At 41.6% G+C, this 12986-nt stretch overlaps 1 protein-coding gene across 1 annotated transcript in view; it reads left to right on the forward strand.

Annotated features, from left to right (window-relative positions):
* The first annotated feature begins 205 nt into the window (after positions 1–205).
* ME1 (malic enzyme 1) overlaps positions 206–12986 on the forward strand; it is a 197732-nt gene continuing 184951 nt past the window's right edge. Inside the window, exon 1 of the mRNA XM_066358939.1 lies at positions 206–717. Coding sequence (XP_066215036.1) covers positions 640–717 — 78 coding nt within the window. The 5' untranslated portion in view covers positions 206–639. The remainder of the gene's footprint in view (positions 718–12986) is intronic.

The raw sequence follows: 12986 nt of genomic DNA on the forward strand, positions 1-12986 counted from the left end.
TGAAGTCTGAATCTCATTCGTCAGTCACTGTTGCATGCAAACAAGCCTGTGTCCCTCCCGGGCCCCAGCAGCGGAATTCTTGCACCTCCCTGCGGTTCTGGCCTCCTCTGCTGGGGGTGACGGCGCCCGGGTGGCCAGGGGGCCGGGCCGGGGAAACCCGGCCTTACTCCTCACGTGGGTCTCTGGAATAAGGAAAGCTTTCAGTGCACAACACTTCGACACGCACGTCCCACGCGGAGATGGGTAGTACAGCTGTATTATAAGCGTGATGGTGCTGGGGGGGGGGGGGGACTACAAGGGCAGGGGAGCGACTCCCCTCCCTCGGGCACCCGGGCACCCGCAGCGCCATCCTGGCCTCTGTCTCGCTCTGGTTCCCTTGCCAGCTGGGACGATCTCCTGACATGACTCAGCGATTCTCAGGCTGTTCTGCTGGGGACACCGGCTGCACGCCGACTCCTCCCGGCGCGTCCACCCCCTCTCGCCACCCACGCCTACCACCGGCCCCGGGCCCTTCCCCTTCCCCTACGCCGCCGCCGCCCCAGTCCGCGCCGGCCTTCCAGCAGCACCCACCGCTTGCAGCGCGCGTGCCCCTCGCTCCGGCCCGACCCCGCCGCCCGCCCGGCTGCCCGCTCGGCCGCCATGGAGCCCGCCGCGCCCCGCCGCCGCCACACCCACCAGCGCGGCTGCACAGTGATGCGGAACCCCCATCTCAACAAGGTAAGCCCGCCCGCCCACCTGGCAGCCCCGCGGTTCGGAGCACCTCCTGCCAGTGCCCTCAACGGGGAGTCGCCCCTCCGCCTCGCCTCCTGGCCCGTGCCCGCTGACTGGCCCGGCCGAGGCCGTCGGGTGCCCTCGGTGCCGGCGGAATGAACGGGACCACCCACCCGGGTCTGTGCCCACACGTGTGATGCGGGGGTGGTGCTGGTGCCTACGCAGCTCGGCATCCCACTTTGGGACAAGAGAAGATGTAACTTGTTTGTAATACTTGTGGCTTCTCTTCTCCCAAGCAACAGCCAAGCTGAGGAAAGTGTTATTAGAAAAGGTGTGCGCGCATGGAGTTTTTGTGGAGGTAGCAAGCAAGCAGGTAGGCAGGTAGGTCAGCCTGCTGGTGCCTGCCACCCTCCACTTACTGGTTTGACTCGTCGTGGCGATGCTTGGAGGCTGCCAGGAGAGAAGTGGCCCTACTGGTCCAGCCGTGGATCAGCCACCTGGAAGTCAAGGCCTTTTGGTTTCTGCAGTGACACAGTTACAAATCTGGGAATGCGTGGTCGGTGGTTTCTGCCTTGCACACTGGGTGGCCTGATAAAAAAGCCGGGCCCTAGACGTGGAACTGTGGATAAAGGCATTTCTACTTGCTGAATCTGGCCTTCTAGAAATTAAGATTTTTTTTTTTAATTAAAAGAGGAATTCCGTGTGCACTCTGTTTAGAGTCCCTTTTGCAGATACTGGTAGCATTTTATTTTTCTTCACAGGTAATGTAGTATAAACTCCTAAGACCTCTCAGATGAAAAACACCTCAGAATTTATAATTTTGCTTATCTAGATACTAAGCAGTCACACTTATTTTATAGCCAGGATTGTTCCTTTTGTATATGTGTATGTTTTTGACATTTCCTTTTTATTTAGTACATGGAAAATGCATCAGTCAGTACAGAGATTTGTTTAGTGATTTTGGTTGTTTCTTTTTCGTTAAGAATTGAACCTTACCACCCCCACCCTCCAACCATGTTGCAGGTGACTTTTGTTTGTTTATTTATGAATATGTAAATATATATTTTCAATTATAGGTGGCATTCTATATTAGTTTCAGGTGTATAACCTAGTGATCAGGCATTTAAATAACTTAGAAAGTGATCTCCCTTAATAAGTCTAGTATACACGTGGCGCCATACATAGTTATTATAATATTATTGACGGTATTCCCTATGCTGTACTTTATACCGCCATGATTGTTTTGCAATTGCCAATTTGTATTTCTTAATCCCTTCACCTTGTTCATTCACCTGACCTTCCCAAAATCCCTCCCATCTGTAAACCATCAGTTTCTTCTCTGTATCTGAGTTTGTTTCTGTTTGGACTGTTTATTTTGTTTCTTAGATTCTACATATAAGTGAAATTATATGGTATTTGTCTTTCTCTGGCTGAGTTATTTTACTTAGCATAATAAACTTGAGGTCCATCCATGCTAGCACAAATGGTAAAATTTTATTCTTTTTTATAGCTGAGTAATATTCCATTGTATATACATACCATATCTTCTTTATCCAATCATCTATTGATAGACACTTAGATTGATTCCATATCTTGGCTATTATATATGAAATGTCCTTTTTTGTCTTTTGTTTAGCCTTTGTTTTAAAGTCCTTTTCATCTGATATAAGTATTGCTACCCACGCTTTTTTTATTTTCATTTATTTTTGCATGAAATATCTTTTTCCATTCCTTTAATTTCAGTCTCTGTGTCTTTCACTCTGAGGTGTGGTCTCTTGTAGGCAGCATGTATATGGGTCTTGTTTTTTTCTCCATTCTGCCACCATAAGTCTTTTGATTGGAGCATTTAGTCCATTTACATTTAAAGTATGATAATTATTGGTACATATAGAGTTATGTTATTTTATTATTCATATATTTTTTTCTTTTTTTTTCTTTTTGTATTTTTTTTTAAGCTGAAAATGGGGAGGCAGTCAGACAGACTCCCGCATGTGCCCGACCGGGATCCACCCGGCACGCCCACCAGGGGGCGATGCTCTGCCCATCTGGGGCGTTGCTCTGTTGCGACCAGAGCCACTCTAGCGCCTGGGGCAGAGGCCAAGGAGCCATCCCCAGCGCCCGGGCCATCTTTTGCTCCAGTGGAGCCTCAGCTACGGGAGGGGAAGAGAGAGACAGAGAGGAAGGAGATGGGGAAGGGTGGAGAAGCAGATGGGCGCTTCTCCTGTGTGCCCTGGCTGGAATCGAACCTGGGACTTCCGCACGCCAGGCTGACGCTCTACCACTGAGCCAACCGGCCAGGGCTATTTTTTTATTTTACAGGGACAGAGAGAGAGTCAGAGAGAGTGATAGATAGGGACAGGCAGGAACGGAGAAAGAGATGAGAAGCATCAATCATTAGTTTTTCGTTGCGACACCTTAGTTGTTCATTGATTGCTTTCTCTTATGTGCCTTGACTGCAGGCCTTCAGCAGACCGAGTAATCCCTTGCTTGAGCCAGCGACCTTGGGTCTAAGCTGGTGAGCATTTTTTTTTTTTTGCTCAAGCCAGATGAGCCCGCGCTCAAGCTGGCAACCTCGGGGTCTCGAACCTGGGTTCTCGGCATCCCAGTCCAATGCTCTATCCACTGATCCACCGCCTGGTCAGGCTTATTCATATTTTTAATCATTTTTTTCTTCTTAAAGAAGACCCTTTAACATTTTTTGTAATACTGGCTTGTTGGTGATGAACTTAGCTCTTTCTTCTCTGGGAATCTCTTTATTTATCCTTTGATTCTAAATGATAGCCTTGCTAGGTTGAGTAATCTTGTTTATAAATCCTTGCTTTTTATCACTTTAAATATTTCTTGTCAATCCCTTGTGGTCTGCAAAATTTGTGTTGAGAAATCAGCTGACAGACTTTTGAGAACTTTTTTGTAGGTAACTAACTGCTTTTTTCTTGTTGCTTTTAAGATTCTCTCTTTGTCTTTAACCTTTGGCATTTTAATTATGATGTGTGTTGGTGTGGGCCTCTTTGGGTTCATCTTGTTTTGGATTCTCTATGCTTCCTGGACTTGTATGTCTGTTTCCTTCACCAGGGCTGGTAAGTTTTCTGTCATTATTTCTTCAAATAGGTTTTCAATCCCTTGCTCTCTCCCCTCCCCTGCTAATACCTTTGTGATATGAATGTTGTTGCATTTGAGGTTGTCGCAGAGGTTTCTTAAACCAGTCATATTTTTACATATTTTTTTTAGTTTTTGCTATTCCAATTGGATATTTTCTGCTACCTTGTCTTCCCAATTGCTGATTTAATTCTCTACTTTCTCTAATCTGAAATTGAGTCCATGTAGTGTGTTCTTTATTTCAGTTATTGTGTTCTTCATTTATGAGTGGTTCTGTTTTATGATTTCTCTTTCTTTGTCAGTTCATCTCATTTTCCCCTTCATTAATTTAACATCCTTACAACCAGTGTTTTGAACTCTGCATCTGGTAAATTGCTTGTCTTCTTTTGTTTAGTTTGTTTTTCTGGAGTTTTGTTCTGTTCTTTCATTTGGGGCATGTTTCTTTGTTTCTTCATTTTGGCAGCTTCCCTGTGTTTGTTTCCACATATTAGGTAGATCTCCATGTCTCTCAGTCTTGGGAGGGTGGCCTTATAGAGTAGTTGTCCTGTGGGACCCAGTGCTGCAGACTTCCTGGACATTTGAGCTGGGGGCTTCGGTGGTGTCCCTTGTGTGGTTGTGCATGCCCTCCTGTTGTAGTTGAGCACACCAGTGGGGTTGACCCTGAGATTGCCTAGCTGTGAGGACTTGCCATGAGTACAGTGGATAAGCTGTTTTGTGGTGGCTGACCCCATGGAGTGGGACTCACTTTAGTGGACTCTGATGTCTGTCCAGTCCGCCCTTTGGGTGTGTCATTTGTGGTGCTAATTGGGTGGTGCTCTGGTGAGATCTTAAGCCAGCCACGGGGTGTGTTGGTTCAAGGGCCTTTTGGGATGGGCTCCAGTGCAGGCCCAGGTCAGCCACTGCCTTTGACCAGCCTAGGGCCACTTGGTAAGAGATACAGAATGGTCTGTGGTTGGTAACTGTCTGTGTTGGGCTTGGAGGTGCCTGTGAGAGGCTGTGCTGCAAACCAAAGCCTACTTCCACTAGTGCCGGGCTTAGGTCTGCTTAGCAAGAGATACAGGGTACATGGAGGCCAGCTTCTACTTGTTTAGGGTTTTGGGATCTTCGAGAGATTTTAGGAAAGTCCACAGAGTGGGCCAAGCCTTGCAGCTTATGAGGAACAGTCACTTGAAAGAGATTCCTTTGGTATTTGGCTTGGGTGGGTGGGGGTCTTAGAAAATCACTTGGGTGGGTGAGAGAGGTGTTGGGAGGTTAATGGAGACTCATATTTGGTGCTCACCTGCCCGTGCCAGCTATGTGTGGGGAGAGCTGAACAAAGGAACAGTGGAGCCTGCTAGCTGCTTAGTCCCCAGAGAGTTGCCCCTCCAGCCCTCATCCTGAAGTCAGACAGTTCTGTTCCCCATATTTCCCTGGTGGTTGTCAAGCTGCTATCCTGTAGCTAGAGCTTAGGGCAAGTGTTTGTGAGCAAGTGAGTCCAAGCTTGGGTCCTTTTAGAGGACATCTGGGTCTATAGCAGCCCCCCTATTACCCTTACTGAGTCCCTGTTGATTTTCACAGCTAGCTCCTGTGGGGACTCCTCTTCCCAGGACTGGTGCTCAAGGATGGGGACCCTGTATGGGGCTGGAACCCCTTGCTTCTCAATGGGGACCTTTGCAGCTAAGATATCTCTCCCAATTCTTAACAACCACAGGTGGGTGTGGGACCAGTCTGTTTCACCCTTCTGCCCCACCTACCAGTCTCCATGTGTCTTCTTTATAGTCTTATATATAGGAGTTATGTTCAGCTAGTTTTCAGGTGGTTCTCAAAGGTGATTGTTCTATAATTTAGTTGTGATCTTAATGTTTTAGGAGGAAGTGAGCACAATGTTTAGCTATTCTGCCATCCTGATAGCAATTCTCTGCTGGTGATTTTTTTGATCATTTTTAATGGCTTGGGATTTCTTTTATTTAATAAATTACAGTTAGTGTGAGTTCTTTTTCATTTTTGTGGTGATAGGCAGCTTTTACAAATCTATGATTATTTAGAATTTGTGGTCATTAGCATTATGAAATTTTAAATACTTATTTTTTTCTTCAAAATAGATTTAATTGCTAGTGTGATTCCCCCCCCCCTTTATTATTCCACAGGTTCGGGTGTATTTTTTGTTGAACAAAGGTAACATTTGATGTGATGAAACAATCTGTGACTGCCATGTGTAGCTAGCTGCCTTCTGTCTATGACCAAATAATCGATCACCACTTAAAAAGGACCAATGAGTGGTATAACCTGCTTGAAGTCCTCAAGTCAGGGGCAAGATTGTGTGTTTTGAATGGGTAGATGGAACGCACAATTGCTGAGCAAGAGTAATTACGCCATTACTGTTTACATCAAAAATTTATGGTATTAAACCCTTTGATTTCTGTTCATTGATAAGGATCAATTTCTACTTAAGAATAATTATATCATAGAGATTTTCCACCAACAGTAGAAAGGTGCAGCTTTGATATGTTAAGAACATATTTTTGAATTTGTAATTGAACTTTATTGTCTAAATAGTATGAAATTGGATTTTGCCCTGGCCAGTTGGCTCAGTGGTAGAGCGTCGGCCTGGCGTGCAGGAGTCCCGGGTTCGATTCCCGGCCAGGGCACACAGGAGAAGCACCTATCTGCTTCTCCACCCCTCCCCCTCTTCTTCCTCTCTGTCTTTCTCTTCCCCTCCTGCAGCCAAGGCTCCATTGGAGCAAAGTTGGCCCGGGCACTGAGGATGGCTCCATGGCCTCTGCCTCAGGCACTAGAATGGCCCTGGTTGCACAGAGCAACACCCCAGATGGGCAGAGAGCATCGCCCCCTGGTGGGTATGCCGGGTGGATTCTGATCAGGTGCATGCGGGAGTCTGTCTGACTGCCTTCCCGTTTCCAACTGTAGAAAAAAAAAATTAAATAGTATTAAATTGGATTTAAAAACCAGTGCACTAACTTTGGAAAGGTTAACAGAGTAAACTTTATTCTTCTTATTCAGTGTTGTGGAATGAAAGTATATAACAATGTACTTACATATACTATTGAAACCATAGCTCTTGTACCTTCTTGATCTACCCTGCATTAAATACTACTGGGCCTTTAAAATTTCAATGAGCCCAGGAATTTTTATTGGTTTTTATGATAACCTTGGCTCCAAAAAGACACTACTATTGCTTACTGTCCTGTAACACCCCAGCCTATCACCTAGCTATACAAAGACTTTTTCAGCCATATTCATACAGATCTTCATCACCTTACCTTTTGAGTAACTGCAAGTTTTATTTTTAGTATTGTGGTCTGTCCTGCATCTAGGTAGGAAAAAAATGCCAAAATCAATTAGCATTTTATTTATGTTACTCTTCTGTTATCCAAGTATTTATAGTATGTTATTTTTTATTATGTTGAATGTAAAATAAATCTGTCAATTAGGTTTACCATCTTCTCTAAATTTATCTCATTAGTTCCCACAACTCAGCCTTCCACTTAAAATATATTTGCTGAAACTCTTACTTAATAGTTTACTTTTTGTCTGTCTGTAATTTCTACAAATAAAATGTCATTAGCTTATTTAACAATAATCTCTCTAGGGGAGACTTTCCTACTTCTGTTAGTCCTATTATCATTACTTAATACCTCTGCATTGTTTGCTTGTTTGTTTTAATGTATACAGTTGTATGGCATCATTTTCTATTTACTACTTTGAATTTTTCTTATTTTGACTTTCATAGGACAGGAATCATAATAGTACAGAATTTTGCTCAGTGAATATTAAATAAATGTTTATTTAATAAATGAATGAGCAGCCATGTTTTTATTTCTTTTTGTCTTCCAAATAGTACTCAGCTTTTACAGCAGGTAGCTTTTAATGTGGTAGTTTGGACATTATCCTCTTTGATGTAATTTTTTGAAAGTAAATTCACATTGAAGTCTAAGCTTAACTGATTCTGTATACCATCATGTTATGTAATGGAATATAGTCAGAAAAGTTGAAATTTAGTTTAAGCCTAACCATCTGATGAAATTTTAATTCCTTGCTAGATAACTTTAGGGAGGTGCTTAGTGTTGGTAAAATCAAGGTTAACAGGAAATGTCACCTGAATTAAAAAGAAAAAAGAAAAAAACTCTAAGACAAATAGGATCTTTCTTCTTTGGTAATAATTCATTTATGATTCTTAGTATTTGCTTATACTCAAATATATATCATTCCAGATAGGATATCCTCATAGCATTTGGGGTGTTTATCTTTGCCTCTGTTAAATTATATGTGCTTATCTAATCTAGTTTAATTTTTAATGTTTATGGCTTTTAAGGCTACCGTCTCATTTAGATGTATGTATCTCAGATTTTATTCTCAGGAATTTTCATGTGACTAATAGCAATGTTTCACAAATCACTAAAGATTCTATATGCAATAAAAATAATCACAATTATTTTTATTTCTCAGTTTATTAGTTTGCTTAATTTCTCTAATGATAGAAGTTCTATCACAATTAACTTTTGCTCACATGGTTTTCATATCTTTAAGATTAAATAATAACATGACTTTCAAGTAAACCTTCCAGAGACATCACTCTTCAGTATTTTAGTCAGTTTGATTCAGTTTAAGTAGTGATAGTGTTTTCTCAAAGTCACTTTTGGTCAGCATTATTAACTTTAATCTAAAAACTTAGCTTCTGGGCAAGTGCTTTTGTAAGTGTTTGTATCCTAGCATGTCAAGACCTAGCAGATGTATTGTAGAGAAAGAAGAGAGAAACAATTCTCCTGACTATGAAAGAAAGGTACATTTAACCTCTCTTTTTTTCTTTTTTAAGTGAGAGGAAGGGTGACAGAGAAACAGACTCTCACATGCACCCCAACTGGATCTATGGCAAGCACTCTACCCTGTGATGCTCTGTCCATCTAGGGCTGTTGCTTGGCATCCAAACTATTTTTAACAGCTGAGGTGGAGGCTCCATGGTGCCATGCAGCTGGGGCCAGCTCACTGGAACTAATTGAGCATGGCTGAGGGAGGGCAAGAGAGGGAAAAAGAAGGGGGAGAGATAGAGAAGGAGATGGTTGCTTCTCCTGTGTGCTCTGACCTGGAATTGAACCCAGAACATCCACATGCTGGGCCCTGTGCTCTACCACTGGGTCAATTGGCCAGTGCCAAACCTCTTTTTTTCCAATGTAAACTATACAAGAATGAATCAGACATTTTTACTCACCACAGTTCTCTGGAGTTAGCAATCTGAGAAACTAATATTATTATTATTTGGAAGAGAGAGACAGGAAGGGAGAGAGATGAGAAGCATCAACTCGTAATAGTTGTGTCACTTTAGTTGTTCATCGATTGCCTCTCATACATGCCTTGACCAGGGGGCTCAAGCCGAGCCAGTGAACCCTTGCTCACCAGTGACCTTTGGGCTCAATCAAGCCAGCAACTATAGGATTATATCAATGATCCTGTGTTCAAGCCAGATGAGCCTGCACTCAAGCTGGCGATCTCAGGGGTTTGAATGTGGTACCTCAGTGTCCCAGGTCGACACTCGATCCACTGTGCCACCACCTAGTCAGGTGAAACTGATACATTATTTAACTTAGACTCCCACTGATGTGAAGGCCATTGGAATACACATGTACAGCCATATGCCTCCAAACCTGTCTATTGCTTTGCTGCAGTTGAAATGACAGTGGTAGTATAAGATAGCAGAAAAACAAAATGATGTTGTATTCTAATGAGTAGAAATATGAGCTGGATTTGAGTACTGAGACTGGTGATATGGAATACAAAAAATATTAAAGAAAGGAATAGGTTGTTTATTTTTTTTTGACAGAGACAGAGAGAAGGACAGATAGGGACAGACAGACAGGAAGGGAGAGAGATGAGAAGCATCAATTCTTCCTTGTGGCACATTAGTTGTTCATTGATTGCTCTCTCATATGTGCCTTAGCTGAGGGCTATAGCAGACCGAGTGACACCTTTCTTAAGCCAGCGACCCTGGGCTCAAGCTGGTGAGCCTTGCTCAAACCAGATGTGCCCGTGCTCAAGCTGGCAACCACGGGGCCTCGAACCTGGGTCCTCTGCATCCCAGTCCAATGCTCTATCCACTGTGCCACCGCCTGACCAGGCAAGAGAGGAATAAGTTTGAGGTTATTTATTTTTGTGTTCTGATGCCCTTCTAACTTTTGGGCCAGTGTGGGAAATGTGAGGTCATGGAATGAACATTCTAAGACTTTGTGTCAAGAAAAAATGAGCCCAAGTCCCATTTCTTCTGATTAGCAGTTATGAGATTTTTATAACTAGCTTAGTTACTCTCCTTGTAAAATAGAATGATGTATAATTTCATTCATTTATCTTTTTTTAATTTAATAAATATTTATTCAGAACCCGCTATAAACTAGGTAATATTCTGAATGCAGGGGATATAGCGGTGAATAAGATTCATGCTGTGAGTATACTTAGATTTTCATTGTAAAATGATTTCTATTTTGCCTCTTCACAGATATTTACAAGATTTTTTAGTATTCTTAACTCCTTTCTTCTTGAATTTTTGATGACATTATTGTGTGTTCTAATTTATAAATTTTATAGTAAAAACTATATATTTTTTCTCTGGGAGAGAAATTTACATTTTACTCTTAGTTTCGTATAAGTGAGCTTGACTTATAGTACATGACCTTTGCAATATTTTATACATTTTTACAGAACGCGAGGTATATGTTAAGGAATGTCTTTGTGAAGAAAAAGTAAAGAAACGCTTTTTGCTTCTCTTTTCTGCTGTAAGTTTGTAAAGGGTGGAAGTAGGAAAGCACCATGGCTTGTTAGAGACATGGAGAGGTTTGCCCTGGGTAGCTAGAGTTATTGGAATAAAAATGAGTGCATTGCAAAGACATGACATTTAAAGTTCCAGTGGTTTGAAATCAGCTTTTATTCTGTTTGATTTTGGAAATAATTAGTTACTCTGACAAAACAAATATTTGGACTGTTTTCCAGTGGTTTTCAAAACTGACATGACCAGGTATGGTTATGTTGTCCCCTTATCTATGGGGGATGTATTCCAGGATTGATGGTACTGAACCCTATTTTTATGTTTTGGGTTTTTTTTTCCTGTACAAATATACCCTTTCACTTAAAGAAAGCACTTACAGCGTCTCTTTGGCATGTCTGAATTGCCAGCATCACTAGTCTCGCACTTCAATAAGTGAAATAAGGGTTACCTTATTAAATAAAATAAGGGTTACCTGAATAAAAGCACTGTGATCCTCCAACAAGTGTCTGGCAACCAAGATAGCCACCACAGGCAATCCTTGGGTTACAAACGGGATAGATTCTGTAGGTTTGTTCTTAGGTTGAACTTCTATGTAAGTTGAAACAGGTACATTTACCTATTAAATGCAACTTAGATAGATGTTTGTCTTAACATAGTATTTATTTTACCTTTCTGTGCATAGAAATACTTAAACATTTTTAAATACAGCCTTAAACAATCTTGGATGATGCAGAAGACGATAGACTTATTGGAGAGGATGGGACTGGTGTTAGAGCCAGGGTTGGATTCTGCTGCTGGAGTCAGTTTCTTGAGGTAGGCAACAGGGAGGTTTGTACAGAGCTTTTCTTTTTAAACGGCCCTGTAGCACCTCAGGTCTTCGGTAACTGTACCGTAAACTTTGGTGAACCTCTCTGTAACAGGATCTTCTTCCTCTGACTTTGCCATTCCTGCTTCAGTGAGATGAAAAGCATCAGGTAACTCTTTTGTAGAAAACATTTTTAGTCCTGGGGTTTCTAGGTCCCTGTTGTCTTCCCTAAATGCTATCATCTGCTGCCCTAGTTCCATAAGGTCTTCATTGGTTAGTTTTTTGCCATGGGAGTCGAGTAACTGTGTGAAATCATTTTCACTGATGTCCAACTGCAGTTGATTACCAGTGGCCCTTATGGCACTCCGTTCATAAGAACAAGTTGTATGTAAGTCGGATGTTTGGCACTCGGGGACTTACTGTACATGACTAATAGGCAGGGAGTGTATACAGCGTGGAAATGCTTGACAAAGAGATTTTTTTAGGTTCTGGATGAGACAAAACAGGCTGTGTGAGATTTCATCACACTACTCAGTACAGCTCGCAATTTAAAACTTATGAATTGTGTATTTCTGGAATTTTCCATTTAGTATTTTCAGACTGTTGCTGACAGTGGGTAACTAAAACCACAGTAAAACCTGTAGATAAGGAGAACTACTATAGATTCAAGATTGCCTGATTTGGTCTATTTATTATCTCATTATTTATGTTATTGAGCCAACTCAACAAACTTTGTTGAGAGTATATGGGTCCATAATTGAATATCAGTTATGTTACAAGTACTAATTCAGGAATGTTTTGAACTTTAAATGATTAAGACATTTTCTTAGACATGGGGTCTAAATATAAAGTGTGGTTGTTTGTATTCTTACAATATTTTAAATATCTTGTGGCTTATACATTAATTTTTACCTGTTTTTAACTTGACTAGGTAATGTAGTACAGGCATATATTGTTTTACTGTGCTTTACTTTATTGTGTTTCACAGATGTGTGTTTTACAAACCAAAGACAAGGCCCAAAGAGATTGCATCTCACTTTATTAGTAGACTCAGTTTATGTTGGTGGTTGGGAACTAAAGGCGCAATATCCCTGAGCTAGGGCCATACACTTTAAAACGAAGGGTTTTTGCCTTAAATGAATTTAGAGGATTTAAAATACCAGTATTTTCCCTCAGGTTCTGGAGAGATATCTAACTTAGCCATCAACTAAACTGTTTTCAGATACTTCAGGCCTTTGAATCTGAAGAGAAGGGAGAAACACTAGGTTCTTAACTCTCTTTAATTAGTCTGCTGGTTGGGGAAGTCAATATAATAATGACTCATGTTCTCTAACAACATGGGGAAATAATTTAGAGCTTTTATTCTAATAAACAAACCCTATACTTAAAACACTAGGATCATTTTCTTTATAACAGGTAATGGTTGAGGAAGAACATCAGTAAAAGTACTTGCATGCTATATGAATGTTCATGACTGCATTCTGAGTAAATTCTAAACTGTCTTGCTAAGACCTGAGATCTGGATCCTGAAGGAGTTCTGAGACTCCACTACATGAGGGCTAGGTTTAGAATATGTTAAATACTTTTAAATAGTCTATTCGGAGTCCTTTAAGATATTTTCAAACT

Source organism: Saccopteryx leptura, chromosome 1, assembly GCF_036850995.1.
Source record: "Saccopteryx leptura isolate mSacLep1 chromosome 1, mSacLep1_pri_phased_curated, whole genome shotgun sequence".
Classification (NCBI taxonomy): Eukaryota; Metazoa; Chordata; class Mammalia; order Chiroptera; family Emballonuridae; genus Saccopteryx; species Saccopteryx leptura.